The following is a 17,965-nucleotide window of genomic DNA, read 5'->3' as shown; positions in this document are numbered from 1 at the left end:
ATTTGCTGCCAGGTAGTTTCTCCCAGTGAAGAAACGTTTGGGGAAGGAGGCTCCAGTTGTTTACCCCCACATGCACATCTTTTGCTGCAAGGTGAACTTTAGCTCTGCACTCTCATCCGATAGCAAAGCAGGTATCCACACTGGTGTGAAAACCCCACATATTCTTCTTCTCTTCTTCCTGATGTAGCATCAGCACCTGAAAAATTGACTTTTTGCAGGGTGCTTCAGTATTGCTCCGTCTTGATGGTAACCAGCTACCATCATCCCCTTTCCTCTCTCGCCAGCCTGCAGCAAGAAACATCCCCCCAGGATCTCACACCACTCTGTGCCAGCATGAAAAGTCACAGCTCTCGTCACAGCTCTCCTCCCGCTCTCCTGGCCCCGGCTCTGTCCATAACAGCATATTCACACTGACGCAATTAGCGCTGGGGTGTTCTTTTCCCCCAGCTGGCTCAATGGGATATTTAGAAGCATCAGGTTTTCCTGGCGTTGTGAGTTACATCTTTTAATACAGAATGCACAAGAGAAACTCCAGCATCCCCCGAAGGCAATACATCATGGGCAAAACAGGGCTTTTTATATCAGACTATGAAAAGACCTTCCAATTTAGTAGCTGTTCTGTTCATCTCGCACATTATTGCACACATACTCCTTCCGTGCCCAAGCCTGAAAACGGAGGGTGTAAGAATAGCAGCTTCTTACTTCATCTGTCTGCTTCCTGTGTGTACTCACAGTCGGGTCTACTTGCATTAACATCACCCGCTACGGCTCCCAGTTACTATCGCCTACTAAGAGAAGTGAGTCAGCACAGCTCAGCATGGCTACAAGACAGCCACCTTTTACACATGTGTAAATGAGAGAAGAATCTGTCCCTAAATCTTTTTTGTTTAGATTTACTAAGCAAATGCACTCAGGAACTCTCCACAAGACTCCAAAAAAAAAAAAAAAAATCATGAGAGAAAAATGCATACTCTCCCTCTCAGAGATTTCCTCCTATAGCTTGTGCCCAGCTCCAGGTGTGTGAGATGTTTAAACAAGCTGATGAAGTCACTTTAAAAGTTGTGTGTGAAGCTTATGAAAATAGAAGCCTCGTGAATGACTTATTTGATAGAGGGGGGAAGTAAACAGCCTCTGACGGCTCACCAGGCTTCAGAGATTTATTGGGTCGTAGCACAGGGTGCTACCTGCAAGTCAAGGTACTGCTATGACATTTGTCCCTAATTAAGCCATAGAAGTGAGTTAATTTTCAAATAGGACCATAATCTTTTATTGTCGCCTAGGGCCATCCCCACCAGCTCTGCTGTTGCCTCCTGCCAGCGGGAACCTGCTTCTCCCCAGGGAGCTGCCGCCGCTTCCTGGGCTCCGATGAAAGACAACCGCAGAGGTCGGGATGGCAAACCCAGGGCTGTGGGTGCGAGGCAGCTGGGAGCTGGAGCCCAGCGCTAGCCTGCGGCTCCTGCAGAGCTTCCAGCTGGGTGACCCTGCGTTTAGGATCATCACAGAATCACAGTTTGCGTCAGCCGAGGCCGCCGGGCGTGCTGGAGTTGGGGTAAGCACATGGTGCTGTAGGGTTCTCCGTGGCAGCAGCAGCGGTGTCCAGTCTGAGTTAAAAACCGTGTCAGGGTTTGCACAAATCTCACCCTCGTTCCCCTTTGGTTAATTGTAATTTTGCTGCTGACTCCTCTAACAGAAAGCTTCTGCCGTGGCAGCGCGGCTGCGAGGCCTGGCGAGTTCCTGGCGGGCTGGAGCGGCGGCGGGACGTGCCGTGGGTCCCTGCTCTTCCCAAACCCGCGTCAGAGGATGGCGTTTTGGGGGGAAAACTGTCCAAGAGGCCCAGGGCTGCCTCGGAGACGTCTCTTCCTTTTGGGTTTCCCCCAGCCCCTCGGTGGAGGCCCGGGGAGAGGAGCTGGGCCCGCAGCAGCTCTCTGGTGCCGGGCGTCCCCGCCACGCTGCCCGGGGCTCCACGGACTCCCGAGTCCCGCCACGCTGGCAGCTCCGGAGCCGCGGGCGAGGGTCTCCCTGAGGACGCTACCCACCGCTGCCAGCACTCGCCGCGGCCCTGCGGTTGCCCTGTCAGCGCTCCTGGGGGGCACTGCCGGCCCCTGACAGCACCCCCTAAGGCGCCGCCGCTCCCCCGGGCCAGAGCCCCCGGCACGCCCGCAGATACGCGGGGCGCTGCCCTGCCCGCTGCCCGCCCCGCCCGGCCGGCCATTAGCGGCGGTTCCCGGGCGCGGCCGGTAGGCGGCGCTGCGGCGCGAGTGGCGTGTGCGGCGGGAGCCCCCGGGCCGCCTCTTCCCCTCGCGGCCCGGCGGAGCGGGCGGGGGGCGGGCGCTGCCTGCGCCGCCGCCGCCGCCGCCGAGCTCCACAGGCCGCCGCCGCCGCCACCGCCAGCGCTTCTCCCGGATCGCGGCCGGCCGGCAGCAGGCGGGAGGCGGCGGCGGCTGGCAGCCCCGCGCCGCGGCCGCTCAGCCGCCAACCTGCGCGGCCAGGCCTGAGCGCCGAGCCCGGCTCCGACATGTCCGGCAAGATCGAGAAAGCAGGTGAGCGGGCCGGGCGCCGCGGGAGGCCCGGGGGGAGTCCGCCGGGGCGGCCGCGCTCGCCGCCTTCCCCTTAGCGCCGCCCGGCCGCCGCCGCGGCCCGCCGGAGCTGCCGGCCGCGGGCCTGGTGCGGCCCTGCGGGGCTGGGGGAGGCGAGCAGGGGCCCCCGCGCTCCACCGGCTTCGGTGCCCCGGGCCGGCGGGAGCCTCCTGTCAAGGCGGCGCCGGGGCCCGGGCCCGGGCTGGGCCCGGGCCCGGGGTAGCGCGGGAGCGGTGGGGGATGCTCTGCCCGGCGCCCCCCGCCGCAGCGCTGCCAGGGGCTGGTCCTGGGCTGCCTGGGCGCCGTTCGGGTCAGGCTTTTTGTCTTCTCCTCCGCTTTTTCCTTCTTTCTCCCTTTTTTTTTTTTTTTTTTTTTTTTATTTTCCCGCACCCCTGCCGTCCTTTTCATGTAGCAAAGCATCAGCAAAGCCGGGGCGCTGCAACGCTTTGGGGCCTACACGCAATGATTAATTGCAACTTCTCCAACTTTCCTCTTCTGGTGTTTGTGCAAGGTCAGGAAAGATGAGTCCGTGGGCAAATGTCAGAGGGAACGTGCTCGTTTTTTCCCACCTCTTGCAAAGCTCTTCCTTCTGCCTAGGGTGCTCAACTAGAGCCAGCCAGGGGAGGCTGCTGAGATCTCTTCTGTTCTCACAAGGCAATGTTCAAGCACGGATCATATTGTCTCTCTGTGCTTCTGGAGTCGTGTCTGGTTCTCAGTTGTCACTTTAGATGGTTGAATGCCCCTGTTTTTCTGTGTAGCGGGAGTAGTATGTTTAAAGATTCAATTAGTGTTTTGCAAATCAAGCAGTGAAGTTATTTAGTTTAATTATGTTGCATTTAATTAGCAGAGAAAAATCAATGCTGTTTTGTATTTTTTTATTGTAAGGAATAGCAAGGCAGCTTCCTACTGGGGAAGGCAGGGTAGCAGTCAGGACGTGTGAAGTACAGCGTTCAGGCTTTCCAGGACAGCAGCCACCGATTTAGGAAAGATTCCTGTTTCAAAGGAGTAAAGTTGGTAGCAGTGCTTTCTGGTTTTGATCATTCGATCCTGGTTTGTTCTGGCTTCTGCGCTGCACTGTGTACGAATATGTTCTCCTGTGATACGGGTTCTGGAGCGGCCTCCAGGGATAAGCAGACTGGCAGCCGGCTTTTGAGTGTAGTACGTAGGCATGTTTCCAGCTCTTAGCGCTAAGTTATGGTCTTAACAAGTGTGCATCACATCATGGGACAAATGTTGTTCCAGAAATATCATAGGTTAATCTAATGCACAATCCCTTACATAGAATCGCAACATTACGCTTTGCTTTGGGATTCTGGCTATGTCTTTTCAATGCTTACTGGTATATCGCTGCAACTGTTTGTCTGGGAAGTGGGTAACTGAGTAAGGAAGGTCTTAGTAGCATATATAGACCTGGGGCCAGTTCTAAAATAATTGCCACTTGTTTATGCTAGAGGTGAATTTGGTTTGGGATTTTAGTAACTGCTGATAGTGCTGTAGACAGTAATTACAGATGTATAAAAAAGTGATCACGTTTTGTTTATTCGCGTGCAGTAAATAACCCTGTGAGAATAGTAAATATAACTCCACCCAGCGAAGCAGCGTGAAGAGTTCAAATGCGGGAAGATGACTCTGTAGACACACACAAACGCAGTGCGGTTCCATAAACAATATAACAGAAAGGCCAAAAAATACCATACAAAACTCATATGCTGCGCAACCTAGAGATACGACCTTGCAACACACTGAACTCCCATTGAAGAACTCAAGACATCATGCAGGATCCGTCCCCAGGTCAGTGCTGTAAATGTACAGTTTTGAAGATGCAATGGGTGAAGCCTTGATGTGGAGGCATTCTTTCTAGTGGGTGTGTATTGTAGTGATGATTTGCTGAACAAGAGAAACTGTAAATCTGGGAAACTGTCCTCTTTCAACTGCTTGTACTTTCATTTCTTTAAGAAGGGTATTTAAAAAAAAAAAATTAAATCCATTCCAAATATAAACTGGGGGAGAAAGAAATGGGGAGGGGGAGGGAAGGAGGGCTGGAAGCCAGCTGTTTCAGTGCAGTACAGTCTTGCTCACTGTTTTTGAGTGTTTGAACTTCTGATTGACACAAACAGTTCAGTTAATAGCGTCACCAAATAAACACAGTCTGTAATACCACAGTAATTCTGGGATAATATTTGTCAAAATGTATACAGTAGCAGAACAAGGGATACAGAGTCATGAAACAAACGCTGTGAGGTCTAAGGTCTGTGTATTTGCGTACATTTGAATTTGTTTTTTTTCTTATGGGAACGGAAATACATGCAAAACTCATTATGTTGTAAATAAAATAGGCTGTTGCCTGATAACAAGCCATCCTGACAAACTTCGGAATGGGCTTGGGCTTAGGTTTGACTCTCATGTTCATCTACTTGGGCTGCTGGGAAAAGAAATGTTATTTTATAGGGTTAGATCCCTAGAGGTCTTGCATACATCTGCTCCCTGGGTCCTTAAATGAAACACCTTGTCGGCACTTAATAAAGAACAATAACAAATGATTAGAAATAACAGCTACCATCCTGTCCACCAAGAAGAGCGGATGAGGCTCCCTCTGGAGCCTCTCTGTACTGTTGTTAATCAACAGAAGGGTCACTGTAGAGCGATTCAGAGCACTGCTTTGGAGTGAAGGGAAGCCATCTGGTAATGTGGAATAAGATGGTATATTTTGTTTTCACTAGCATTAGACTGCCTGTTCTGTTAGGCTCCAGCCAGGAGACTTCCAAATACTTTTTGGAAGCAGACTCCCCACTGACTTGAAGAGAAAGAATGGCATCATCCAGTGTTGGTGTTTTGTTGCTGTAGAACTGTGACTTTTTGTCTTCACTTTCAGAAGGTATTTGCTCTCACCCTAGTTAGTCTTACAGTTTTGATCCGAAGCCCAAAATAGGGATGCCAAGAAAGAGTGGAGAAGGTCACAGATTCTGCTTGGGTTTCCTGTTACCATGGCAATATGTGAATTCCTGTATTTATTTACCTGATGGATTACGTGCTCCAGGGAGTTGATCTATTCTGCATCATTCAGGGAAAATAAGGGAGCACTTAGGCACCATCAGGTCTAAAACCAAAAGCTCTTCCATGAAGCAGGTCCATTCAAGAATGACCTTTATTAAAACCAAAGAACATATGGGTGCCATACTTTGAAGGTTTATTCTACTTGACGGTTTCAGTCTTAGTCCTGTAATTTCTTGTAGGGTTTTCATATACCATGTAAGCTTGCTTTTTCAATAGCTGTCTGCTAAAGGTTGTTTGAGATAATTGCTTCAAGTGTTAGCTACCTGGAGTGCAGTCAGTTATCTCTATTCTGCTCAGGACTTGACTGGATGTGTTTATTCCCAGCAGACTGAAAATGCTGTTGTCCTCACAATTTACTCACAAGCGTTTGCCTGATAAGCAAATTCATCTCTGAAGTCTCCTCCTTTAGTATTGGTGGTATAAACGTCTAGGGGTAATCCCAGGAGAACTCTGTTCTTAAGGAAAATGGCAAAATAGAAGAAACAATTCAGGAGGCCAGATTATTCCCACATTTTTAGGAACTTAATATTTGTTCGGGGTCCCCTATGCCAATTTACATGATTCTGAATTGTGCATCTGTCAGTGTTTTTGTATTAACATGAAGCTTCCTGGGGATCTTACTTTTGAGGAGGATATATTTTGAACTGTGTATATTTTGATCTCTTGAGTCATTCTATGGAAATTATCCTGCATATTTTTTACACCTGTACAGTATTCTGCAGTCTCTATTTGCCTAAGGTATGCTTAGGCATGTTACTAGGCAGAACTCTTTCTCAGTTCAGTTGTGCATTCACCACTGTACGATGCTCTTCAGTATAAGCGAGGGCTTTCACATCAGAAGTTTTGCAGTTGGCGAGTGTAAGTGCTGCTCTGCTGGTGCTTTTCAAACGAAGTAAAAATTGTCTGTGAAATGTCTTGTCCTGGGATCTGAAAATTAAACTCTTCTAAAGACTCACGTCACAACCCTAAAGGCAGGTTGGTTCCAATTCTTCCTTACTTGGGCTTTTAGCACTTACTACGTTTCCTACTATACGCTGCTCGGATAGTTACATCACATACATGTTTTATTGTAACTTGTTTGAAAAGCATCAACAATTCAGTCTAGTTTTGTGTAGAGGCAAAATACAGGTACAAGAGGATCGCGATTTAGTGTTTCCTACAAAATGGCACAAAGGGCAGAATTTTGCATTTTTTATAAGTTGGCATAGGCTTGATGTGTGTTCTGATGCATAGCTTCAAGACTGCAGTGTTCAGAAATGTAGCCTGCGGGATAGCTGGTGCAAGATTGAGATGGTCAAAGCAGTTGTAAGAAGGAAGTGGACAAGGAGTGGAGAAAAAAGACAGCTGAAGTCTACTGGAATGTGAAGCAGCTGGGTTGTGCCTGAGTCAGTGAAAAAGCAGAAACTGGAAACAATTGCTAAATTTATTTGCAGTGCAAGCAATCGTTTTCCTTGAACCGCAATGACTAAATATATCTATCGGTGTGATTTTTATGTGGTGGTAACTCTTACTGGCTCTTGCTAATGTCCTGGCATGCAGCGAGATGAATGGAAGTTCACTGTCAGTCAAGATCATAACACAAATGTCCTTCATCTAGGTCTGTTCCTTCACTTGCAGAGAACGTTCCCTGTTTGTAAGGGACCTGTCATCTGTTAACATGGCTTTACTCGTTGCAATGTATTGCATGAGTGGAAGAAACCTGGGTATTTGTTTCTAGGGAAGGGAGTCAATTTCTAACTGATTTTCAGGTTTCCTTGGGGTTTTGTTCATCTTTCTGGAAGTTCTGAATTACAGTTGATACCTCAGCTGATATTCTAGTAACTCTATCCGTAAGTGCATCTGTGCTATATTAGAAAGATTCTGATGCGAAAGTGTGGGTCCTTTTAAAAATATACATTAACTCCTTATTTATTCCGAAGTTGACAGCCTGTGGCTAGAATTGGCAAAATGAACTTTGCCATTGACTTACAAATCCTTTGAAAGGAGAGCGTTTGATTCTGAAGTTTACAGCCTGTTAACTGTAAGTGGACAAGTGAAGGAACATGAAGTGTTAACTTTCTAGACTTTATTTTAAAGAAACTAGGGAGATGTTATACCTTTCCCTGGCAGAGGCATTTGATAGCTAATCAGATTTAATTCAAGCGGTGAAACACTATGTGTATTGCAGGAGATGTCTAGATAGTTCTCAGTTGGGCTACTGAGAGGTAACAGCTGGAATTGTTTGTTACCATAGCATCAAATTTGGAAGATCCTTGTACCACAGCAAAGGTAAGATGATAGAGAGCATCTCCAGTCTTTGTGCCAGATAAAACTCCAGAAACTATGTAGTATATTAAAACCAACAAATTACATATCAGAGCTACAGGTAAGGTCATTTAATGGCCTTTTTCCTCTCTCCTGCTCCTCACCACACCCATCATTTTGCATAGCTTGGATACATGTAGAGGATATAACTTGTTCCATTTTCCAAGGCAAATCATCCCAACATTCTGCTGCTGAAACTAGAGATCTGGAGTTTTGGGGTCTTTTGCCAGTTTGCAAAGCTATTGACCTCTGTCTGCTGTTGCTTAGCAGTGAAATGACTTCTTCCAGTCAGTATTCTTCCTGTGGAGACTTTACATTATCTGGAGAAAAAGCTACGCATAGGAGAGGGATCCTTCAGCTCCTCAAATGTGTGACAGAAATAGGCTTTTCTCTCTAAAAACAATTGAAATGTGTAATTCTGCTTCGGTGTTATATCTGTCTTTTTTTCTTTATTAATGTTAGCGAACTGTAGGATTTGGCCATTGTCATGGAACCAGTATGGAAGGAGTATTAAAATCATGTAGCTATTGCAAGAATATTAGCTTTGTTATTTGTCAGTTTTGTCTAAATAACCAAAGCTTGGCTTTCATGGTGTACAGTTGAGAAATATTGGACAACGTAATGGGATGAGGGGACGGTTAGAGAGAACAATGTGTCATTCTCAGTGCTTTAGTAGAAATTAGAGGAAAAGGGAGAGCTGGTTGGAGGAAAACTAGAGTTACTCACCTTTGCAAGTTTGAATTTGCAGCCCCAGAACTCCAAGGTTGTTGATGGAATGGTTGGAAAGACCAGAAAAGGAGTGAGAAGATGCCCAAACCACAGATGTTAGAAGAGGAGGGAATGGTGGGCTAAGTTGCGTGCGAGTAGAGCAGATAGGAAAAGACAGACAGATGACAAAAGCGGAAAGTGGGCAAGGAGGAGGCTCCCAGCAGCTTTCACAGGAGTCTGGTCCAAGGCAAAGAGACAGAAGATGAATTTCAGTAATTCGGAAAAGCTGCAGGAATCCTGCAGGTTGGGACGTGCTGCCAAAGGAATGTTCTACAGTTCTGCTATTCACATTACTGCAGCCTGAAAAATTTACGGCTATATTACCTGACCCATAGCATCGACTCTTAAAAATACGTTTCTGATCTCTTCTTGTGGTGCGTGACACTGACGCTGATAGAGCAAACAACTTCATCTGTGCGAGAGAGAAATGATGTCCCTGCATATTCTGTGCAGCAACCCGAGGAAGTTGATGGATCAGATTATTGGTCTACTTTTGTGTTGCATATTTCAGTTAAAGCTCTTCAGCTTCAAAACAGCCTCTTGATGTTAAATCTGTTTGCTGTTTTAGTTGCTACCATAGCTCACCTTCTCTGGAGTTTGTAAGATAATGTTTTCATGTTGAGAACAAGGAAGAAGTGAACAGAAACAAGTATAAGAAAGAGATGGTCTGTATCAGAGCATTCAGTGTTGTGGGAGATACGATATCAACAGTATTTGGGAGATATGATATCAACGGTATTTGCAAGAATTGGTTCTCCTACACTTGCTTTCTATTTTATCATATTTAGGAAAGTAATCTAAAAGATTCGTGAATTGACAAGAGCTGTATGGAGATTCTAAGCCTTGGCTAGCAGTTTGATTTCACGTTTCTTTCATTTTTTTGGTTCCCCTTTTATACCGCTGAGAGGGCTGATCAAGCATGGGTGGCACCCCAAGAAGAGATTTCTTAATTATGGGGCTGAGGCTCTTTGAATTAAGCAAATGCATGTTTTGCATTATCTTACTTTACCTGGGTGATGGTCTCTGCTGCTTTGTGTAGAGCTTGTCTGGTGTCATGAAAGTACTGTGCATTTTGTGATTCAAGTTAACATCTTGGTATGGCCATCAATGCCTCTGAGAAAATAGTAATTCATTATTCTGCTGAGGGGGAAAGGTTAAAGCTTGCTTGCGCTCTCATGTGCTCATTCTTTCTCTCTGAAGGCTTCATGCGGGGATGCCCTTTGTTGTGTACTTAACGTATTCACTGAACCAGTCCCATTTATATTCTAAACAAGATCTTTAATTTTGTCCCTCACATGTACAAAAATCTCAGGTTTTGAAAGAATACAGATGAGCATTTTCTTTTTAGGCTTCTGGAAAGAAAGGAAAAAATCAGTAGAAGTCAAAATCAAAGAACAGTTACCCATAGCTTGGTAAAGTTGAAGTAAGCAGATGCTGTAACTTCGCTGATTGATTAAATCTTGATAGAATTTTACCAAAAGATTGAATATGTATTTCTATATCTGTTAAGCTATAGTTTGCAGGTAGTCTTTAATAATTAAAGTGGGAGCAAAAGGAGTGTGTTCATAAAGCACAGCATGCATTGTTTTATGCCCTACCTTTTGATATTTTATTGTGCTTCTCAGTCTACCAATCTGTCCTGTCTGTGCTGCCCAAGAGGTAGTAAAATAGCCTCAGGAATTAATTCCATATTTAGAAAGTTTCCTTTACGAACTAAACATCATGTAATAAAAGGCACCCAGGGAAATCAATATTTTAGTTCTGGTTGTATAGTATATTCCAACCAATTCTAGATAGTGGTGCTCAGTAAATCCATCTGACAGTGGGCTTCAGTTAGCAGGGCAATGCTGTTTAAAACACATTTTTCCTTGGATGATACATTATCCTTTCATTTTGTGCTCTAACTATATTAACTTAAGTCTGTCAATTTGAATGCAGGGAGATAGAGTGTGGGTGATTCCCATCCACTTTTGGCTTAACAATGCAACCTTGCATTTCATTGTTGAGAGTGGTGTGTGCTACAACTTTCGTATACAAAGAAATTAAATATCCCTATTTGGATATCTTTTTTCCATCTTAGTTTTTTTAAGTGTATGTGTTCTGCTTTTCTAATTAGACGAAGCTTTAAATTGAATTATATACAAGAATAATAAGTTTGAGGAACTAGGGAGGTCTACCAACAAGCTTAGTTAGAGCATGATGTATGAATTTACAGGGCATAACAGAAAATCTAGAACACTGGTTTGTGCAGGAGGTGGTTTGTCTATATAAATATCCTTGCAAAGGTCACATGAAATCATATGTTAAGTCTGATGCCAGATTTTTGATGGAGCATGGTGAGAGGTTGAGTTTACTCAGTTACTGCTTGGAATTGCTTCTCTAGGGCTACCATATGCGAGAAATTTGCTGTGCCCAAAAAGACACTATGCATCTGAAAGTCACATGGTTTTGGTTTTTTTAAATCTTGTCTCTTTATGAGCAATACCTAGGAGAACATAACTGACAGAAACTGAGGTGGGGATTTTCTCTGTTTTCAGCTCAGTTTTTCTGTTTGCTCTGTGAATAGCTGTTTGCTCTTTGTCACTGGAAACAGTGGCACTTCTGTCTCCTGCTCTGTCAGTTTGGCCTGTTGTAGATTACAGGAGAGACACTTTGGAAAGTTGAAGAACCACCCTGTTAAAATGTTCTAATTAATATAAGAAATGGTATTTAAAGGACATTGTTTACAATGAGCTGGAGCGCTCAAATATGGCCCGTTTTGTGATATTCAAGTGTACAGTATCCCTTTGAAGAAGAACCACTGAGGCTTGACGCATAACTTGGCACATCAGCTCAGAGATAAGTTTGCTTCTTATGTCTGTACCTGTCTTACTTAATCTGTAGCACTTTTCATAAGGAAATGACGGTGCCTCATTCATCGTCTGTTAGAACTCTTGGACCTATGGCCAATTTCAGTCAAACTTCGCAGAGAAATCTATATTAGAAATTTAAATAAAATTTCTGCACGTTTTCTGTAGAAGACTGAGTAGAACGAAGAGACCACAAATAATGCCATCCCTGTAGCAAAAGAGAAAATGTAGTTGTCCCATACTCCATTTGATCATTCATTATCAGCTGGTACACACATCATTTCAGAATCACTTAACACACATGGTGCTTCTTGATCAGAGGAGTGCCAAGGGAGATGTGAGGAAGCTAGATTTCTTGTGTTGGGAGAAGAATAGATAGTTTTGCTGGTCATAGAAAAAGATTTTTTTTTTTTTAAATAAGACCTCGATGATGCAGTTTGCTGTTTGATTTAACTAAGGTTATGACCTTATGCTCATTCAGCTGCATAAGCATTTTGTCAGTCCAAACTTGTCTCATATGAGTTTATCTTGCATTGTAAAATTCTCAGGAATGAGAGAAATCTGGTGGCATTTTGGGGGGAAAAAAAAAAAAGGAAAAAATTGTGCAGTGAGTTACTTTAGCTTAACCTCAGCTGGATTAATTAATGCAATCTTCATGGGCAAGAGTCTAAGAATGAATAGGTATAAATGCTTTATTGCCTAGAAACTTGTCCTTGTTTCACCACTAAACTTCTTGCACCAGCACACTTGTGGTAGTTAAAAACCGATTGTGTCATTTAAGCTTTTGCCTCTACATTTATGAAGGTAAGATGAATTCATAAAAGAGAGATTTATGGGAATTTGAGAATATCCTTGCTCAGAATTAGTCAATTTTCTGAAGCTGTCTCAAAATTGCACCTATACCGAAATAGATAGTTTTGTGTATACAAAGTCTAAAATATTTTTTATTTATGTATAATTTTTGTTCTACTAATTTCTAATCCCTCGTGGATTCCAGCAGTTGTCAAGAGGATTTAATACTGGTTATACTGGTTTGGAAGTGCCCGTCTTTCACGAGAAACTACGTAGGAAAAGCCTCTGGTGACCATGACTAGAGCAGATCATGAAGCCTAGCATTTACCCAGCTAAGTTTGGGGGAGATGAATCCCAGCCCTGGGCAGATTTCTGTCCTGTTGGGAAGCTGTTCAAAGAGACTTCTACATACTGCTTGATGCTATAGTTATGTGAAGCTGAACGCATTGACTTGGCAAATGGCTTGCTGCATCGTTGGTTGAAGCAGAGCTGAGGAAGGCATTTCTTCACTGCCACCCTCGCTTTGGCATGCCTGTTTCTTGCAGCACTAAAGCAAACATGCTGTTTCATAGAATCATAGAATGGTTTGAGTTGCAAGGAACCTTAAAGATTATGTAGTTCCAACACCCCTGTCATGGGCCAAGACACCTTCCACTAGACCAGGTTGCTCAAAGCCCCAACCAACCCGTCCTTGAACACTTCCATGGATGGGGCATCCCCAACTTCTTTGGTTGGCCATGGTGTTCACCCCTCGGACTGCCTGACTCTCTGCAGAGGAAACCAGGGTTAGGAGAAGACCCCTTGCCTCAGAAAAAATCCCATCTCGCATGCAAGTCACTGCTGAGAGGACTAATGAAAGAACCTACATACCTCAAAGGGGCTGCTTGCAAGAGCTCACTTAATATTGACCCTGCTGCTGGTGGCAGGTCTGTGAGCTGGCAACATTTTTATCTAATTTGCTGTTGATTCCCAAAGATGAAACAGACACTAGACCTTTTAAAGTTGAATTTCTTTGCTTTCCCTTGCGCTGCTCTGCCTAAGGAGATGCGAGGTATCGCGTTCCATCAGCCAATGATTTGGCATCAGGCTGAAAGGTAGAAACACCGATAAAAGTTTTTCTTTGCTGCTAGAACAAAGACTACTTGAATTGCGAACTGGTTGGCCTGGAACAGGGAGTGCCAAGGAAAAGCAAAATCCTTTGGAAAAAAGCAAATATGTGTGTCTTCTGGGGACAGCTTTGAGGAGCCAACCAAGGGCAGTGAAGAGTGCATTGCTGTTAATGCTGAAGTATCCTGGTAAAAATGGCAGGGCAAATGAACCCTTAAAAACAAAACAAAAAGAAAATTTGGTTCTCTGTATTTCTGTGTCTCTATTTCCAGGTAGTCTTTTAAGAAAGATGGTTTTGCTCCTGTCTGTCTTGGGTAAAAGCATTTGTATAAATTCTTTAAATATGCATTGGCAGCTCTTACTGTTAGGTTTTATCCTGAATTACAGCCTTGTTCATTAAACCTGAAATCTGAGGTGTACATTTCACTGTAGTACTTCTAGGGCTCCCTGGAGACATCAGGTATACCGCAAGTGATACACAGGAGAACTTTGGGCTTCCATTTGGCTGGCAGCCTGGGGAGCGCCAAGGTCCAAGGGATCAAAACCATCATTTGGACCAGACATTGGTGTAACTTGTGTCATTGCCTGGGGTTGTCAGGATTGTTGTGGCTTTTTACTATGTGCGGAAGGAACAAATGCTTACCTGGCAGTTGACCACAATTACCTGTGTTGAGGGCTACCAGCCAAATGTGTATTTTATTCTGGCTGAAGTTAACATGATAAAGAAAAGAAAACTAAGGAAAGATCTGAGGGATTATTTCTGACAGCTGGGTAGATCAGTTTATCCATAAATCCTGAGACTCTCTGGCAACAAGGTGTGTAACAGTGTTAATAACAACAAAAATGATGTTGGAAGGTTGTTTGTGGCTTATGTTATTGTTTTGGTACTTCTCAAGTTCTCTAAGTACTTGAGGCTGGTACAAATAATATTGTTTAAGGTTACAGCTGTTGGTCATCCAGACTGCTAGAGCTCCACTGGCAATATCCAAAAAAAATTCCATTGTGAAATGAAAGAATAACTGATTCTGAAATCCCTCCCAGTGTGCATGTGCCATTGACATGAATGTTGATCAAGGTCCTGATCTGAATCTGGCATCCAAAGTTGATAACTCATGCAAAACACGGTTCTCTCTGATGTTACCAGTGCTGTGGCATGCCCTGTGGGGAGAGCTAACAGGCTGTGGGGTGGTTGTTGTTGTTCTTATTAATATTGATATTGATATCAATAATATTAATATTAGTTATTTTAAAATACAATTCTTTTCAGATGAGGTACTTTGCATCTAAAAGCTTTGGCAACCTAGTATAATAAGTTTCAAATATTATCATAATGGGAAAAAAAATTGTGCTAGAAATATTAGTAGTATACATTTAATGACATTGTTACTCAAAACTCTCATATCCAGAAAAGTAATGCTGGTTTGTGTTGATGCTGCACACTATGATTTTAACCTTTGCGATGATAACAAAGCACAAGAACTGGCTCCTTCTGCGATGCTGTGCCCTTGAAGAAGTAATTTAGTTAAATTCCTTAATATTTTTGCAGCTGTGGTTGTGGTTTACTAACTGATGCTGCCTTGAAGAAGAGCCTGTGTCTGCAGTAGATTTTTCATTACTCATCTGTCAATACTTGCAGAGTAAAACAAATGGGGCTGGGTAGACAGGTTTCTGCTCTTCTGTGTAAATTGTTTCTTTTTCTCCATCCCTGCTATTTTATCCAAGGAGACGATATAGAACAGTTTTGATGCCGTACGTAGTTACACTGTATTGGATAGGAAGGTCTGACCTGCTTTGTCTGTGAGGATTATTTTAAGCTATGATGTTTAGATTTTATTAAATGGACCAGAGGGAATTAAAAACATCTCTCTCCCAAAATATTCTCACTTGTACAGATGTAAAATGCCCTTTATCCTGAACCGAACCAGCTGAAGAATCTCTAGAATTTCTGTTTTGCAGTAGGTAAAATAATGATTTTTGGCCAGTTCAACAATTTGCTTTTCAGGAGAAATCCAGTTGAATTCTGTTTGGTTTTGTTTCTGTTTTTACATAGTCCTCAAAATTGAAAATTAGATAAACCAAAATTATTACGTTGCTGTGTTTACTGATGCAAACTGCAAGTTTTGCAGTAATTACCTTGGCTTCTGGGTGAAATGCAGGAGGAAACTTATCTGCCTGGAGGTTTTTTTTATGATAATTGCAAATGAAGGGCACATCTTATTTTGAATCCCCTGCAGAACAGGGATATCTGCTCTGAGAGATGGAGATGTAAGTGCATTTCATGTTGCTACATAATACGGGCGAGCGAATGGAACGAACCACTTTCGTAGCTCGTTACGAAATAAGCAGTCAATAGAAATGCTTTGCTGGAATGGGGCAGGGCTGTAGCAAAAGGACTAGCTGTAGTAAGCAGGGGAGAAGGACTTGCAGAACCCAGGGTATTGAGTCACTTGCCCACACGCTCCTCTTGAGTTTCACACTTGACTGTGACAAATACTGAAAAGAATAGTAGCCAGGCTAGTGAGCAGATGTGCTTAAGAGCCAAAAGGCAGTGCTGACCACTTTCTGTGTGTTTGTATTTTGGGGGAAATACTGGAGTCCTTACCCCTTTTCCTGTTGTGCCTTCTGGTTTTGCTTAGTTTTTCTCCTACTTCATAAAATCCTGGTGGGGAAAACCCATGTACAGTGGTTCCCTGTGCAAGAAGATGTAAAGTGAGGCCCAGCCCAGTAAAGGGGATTCATAACTTGAAGACTTGCTTTGTTCCTCTGTACCTTGGCTATGTGAGGTGTTGGCTGGTAAATTGGTGCCAGTTTCCTTAGCACAGACCTGCTTTCATCATGGACTTGCAATCAAACATATTTTTGAGACTGTTCCGTGTAACTGTGGCCTCCGGTGAGAACAGAGGCAACCAAAACCTCTGCCAGACTGAGCTCTTGACTAGCTGCAAACATGAGGACCTCAATAAAAACTGATTAGTGGATAATTCCTCCAGAATGAATAATCTCAGCCTTAAAAGATGAATTGCAGATGGTTTTGTATGAAGAGAGATCGGGTTTAAAATGTCATTCTTTCAGTAACCTGAATGTGTTGACCTTATGTGGCATCGCAGAAACTATTTCACCCGAGTGAGAATGGAAGCAGAGACTTGCCTGCTGGTGTGCAACCAGTGCTTCCTGTGTTGGTCTGACCCTCCAGCCCCCAGTGTTGCATTCGCCTGTTGGTTTGAAAGGTGTCACTCCACATGGTCAAGGAAAGCTTCCAAAATACAGAGGAGAGCCATTGTAAACTTCCCAAGTTAGGATTAGTATCTAATACGACTTTTTAAACTATTTTCAGATTAGTTACGCATCTTTACCCATCTTTCACATTTGCAAAGGTAACAGTGCATGTGTGTTTGCCCAGCTTTGACTGGAAAGCTTGCAAAAAACAAGACTGAAACATAAAACCAAGTTAAGGTCTATAGGAGCAAACTATGTCAATAAAGACCATCATTTTGTGTAGCTGAGCAGCTTACCAAATTACTCCAGCAAGAGTCTCCTTACAAATGCTTTTGTATTTTATCTGTTGACTCATCCATCTCAACACTTACAGTAGCATTTCAGTACTGTCTTATAAAGCCCATGATTGAAACAAGGCTGTTCTTGGACTGGTTAATCAACAGATGCAATTAATACAATGATGTTTGTCTTGACACCCTGTCTCACTGGGGTGGCATTGTAAGCAGCATTGCTACACGAGGAGAGCTCTGTGGTTGAGGACTCACTGAACAGGCAGATCACTCAACATTTGTATTCAGTGTAAAGTCAACACTGAAAGAGTTTCAGACCTCTCCTGAGCTGGAAAACAGTCTCATTGGAGCTACAAGCGATGTTAACAAAAAGTTAAATTGTAATCTGCCACGCTCTTAATTTATTTAACAGTTTTATAAAATGCTGGGATTTTGTTCTCTGTGTTCAGAGCACCAGAAGTGTAAGAGGAAAGCTCAGATGGATTTTCTTCTTGTGCGAGTCTAGGAAGGTGGTGAAGGAAATACAGTTTGGGCTCAGATTTTATTCTTGTACTAGAACAATGTCAGTCCCAGGCCAGTGCTTCTCAGATGTGTTTTACCCTGGGAACTTGCATAAAACGTCTTCCCTTTCAGCTATTTCATTTTTAGCTGTATAGAGGGTGTAACCATTGTTTAAGGGAGTGTCAGTGGCATGTAGCCAGTTGATATCTAAACCCTATCATGAATTGTTTTAAATAGAGTACGATTTTCTGTACTGAGATATATTGATGACTTATTTTCAAGGCAGGAAGTACATGCTGACTCCACCAGTTGCCAGAGCAGCTGTTCATTATGAGTAAGCCATATGAAAGATCTTGTGAAAACTTTAATATCAGTAAGAAGCAGTGTGAGCTTAAATGATCAGCACCAAAGTGTGATTAAGCTGTTTTCATATAACTGCTTTCATATTTTCACTTGCTTGGAATTCTATATTGGAAAAAGGTTCTGGTTCTTATGGTATCGAAGTCTG

The 17,965-nt window shown here is 43.6% G+C and overlaps 1 protein-coding gene across 1 annotated transcript in view; it reads left to right on the top strand.

Moving 5' to 3' along the window:
* Positions 1-2,388: 2,388 nt before the first annotated feature.
* The window catches only part of RAPGEF1 (Rap guanine nucleotide exchange factor 1), a gene marked incomplete at its 3' end in the record, with an annotated part of 86,678 nt that continues 71,101 nt past the window's right edge, over positions 2,389-17,965 (top strand). Inside the window, exon 1 of the mRNA XM_082009039.1 lies at positions 2,389-2,540. Within this exon, the coding sequence (XP_081865165.1) occupies positions 2,516-2,540 (25 nt within the window). The 5' untranslated portion in view covers positions 2,389-2,515. The remainder of the gene's footprint in view (positions 2,541-17,965) is intronic.

Source organism: Phaethon aethereus, assembly GCF_964289735.1.
Source record: "Phaethon aethereus genome assembly, chromosome: 20".
Classification (NCBI taxonomy): domain Eukaryota; kingdom Metazoa; phylum Chordata; class Aves; order Phaethontiformes; family Phaethontidae; genus Phaethon; species Phaethon aethereus.
Note: the sequence above shows the minus strand (reverse complement) of the source record. Positions and strands in the feature narration are given on the sequence as shown.